This window comes from Entamoeba dispar, genomic scaffold (genome assembly GCF_000209125.1).
Source record: "Entamoeba dispar SAW760 scf_1105229460995 genomic scaffold, whole genome shotgun sequence".
Taxonomy (NCBI): domain Eukaryota; phylum Evosea; order Mastigamoebida; family Endamoebidae; genus Entamoeba; species Entamoeba dispar.
Window position 1 is genome coordinate 1 of NW_001854471.1, and position 1,164 is coordinate 1,164.

Genomic DNA, 1,164 nt, shown 5'->3' on the forward strand with positions numbered 1-1,164 from the left:
TGAAAATTAAATGAATGATATGAAATTAACAAGTAGAATATGGATGAATATTAATATAAAATGAAATGATTATAATTAATTAAAATTAATGTAAGAAAATGGTACATTTGATTAATTAAGAAAGTATTGATTATATGAATTAATAATTTAAAGTGATATAGTATTTGTAATAATAAAATATCATCAATTAAACATATATTATTAAATAACATTGTACAAATGGATAAACATGATTTAATAAATAAATTGAATGTGATAAATTAAAATATAAAATAAATATAATAAATGATGAAAAAATGGAGAATAAAATAGAATAAAATGAAATTAATATTTAATAAAAATGAAATAAGTAGAATCAAAAATAAGAATATAAAATAATGAAGTATTCATAGTATTAAATCAAAAAATAATTAATAAAATTGAATATTTCATAAAAGACTAGATATTTAATATAGAATATAAATAAAACAAATATGAATAATAATTGATATAACAATAGTCTGATAAAAAGTAATTTGGCATTTACTAAAAAAATTGAAATGAATAGAACTCTTATAAAAAAATAAGATAAATTAACAAACTAAAAGGAGTAAAAGTAATTCCAATAGTAATAAATGGATTAATCAATATAACCATTAAGAATGATAAAAGAACAAGGTAATAATTTAATATGAAATAATGATAAAAGATATAATTATTATCAACATAAAAGATATAATAAAATACTATTGATATTATGGAAGTGAATATAGAGAAGTACTTCATGAACAAATTATTCAATAGAAAATGAAGGATATAATCTCATCTGAGTAAAATGAAATAGATAAATTAAGATTTACTGTTTCTTATTTTATTAATTTTTATTTAATTTAATATAATATAATTAATTTTTTATTTTATTTTAATTTTTTCAATTTTCTTAAATTAGAAATTAATTTTAATTTTTTCTTTTTATAATAATTTTTTTATGGTACAATTTGACGATAGTGTGATATCATCATATTAAGCATTAAAAGTAAATTTTATTAAGTTGTTTTATATAACATTTATTTGATATTTTGTTATATTAATATTGTTTTATATAACAAATAGATTATTTTTTAAAAATATAATAATGTTTTAAATAACATATTTAATATTTTTTGATTTATATTTAATGTTTTA

The 1,164-nt window shown here is 14.2% G+C and overlaps 1 protein-coding gene across 1 annotated transcript, besides 8 other annotated features; it reads right to left on the minus strand.

Annotated features, from left to right (window-relative positions):
• Positions 1–46: 46 nt before the first annotated feature.
• Positions 47–90: a sequence feature (AT_rich).
• Positions 91–129: 39 nt separating this feature from the next.
• Positions 130–209: a sequence feature (AT_rich).
• A 46-nt stretch (positions 210–255) lies between these two features.
• Positions 256–378: a microsatellite.
• A 14-nt stretch (positions 379–392) lies between these two features.
• Positions 393–486: a sequence feature (AT_rich).
• Positions 395–765, minus strand: EDI_018530 (uncharacterized protein; the record flags this gene model as incomplete). The annotated part of the gene is made up of 2 exons (XM_001737972.1): positions 395–525; positions 582–765. The coding sequence occupies 2 exons, from the start codon at positions 763–765 to the stop codon at positions 395–397; spliced, it is 315 nt and encodes a 104-aa protein (XP_001738024.1).
• Positions 659–725: a sequence feature (AT_rich).
• A 93-nt stretch (positions 766–858) lies between the features above and the next one.
• Positions 859–908: a microsatellite.
• Positions 909–919: 11 nt separating this feature from the next.
• Positions 920–969: a sequence feature (AT_rich).
• Positions 970–1,016: 47 nt separating this feature from the next.
• Positions 1,017–1,154: a microsatellite.
• Positions 1,155–1,164: the final 10 nt, after the last annotated feature.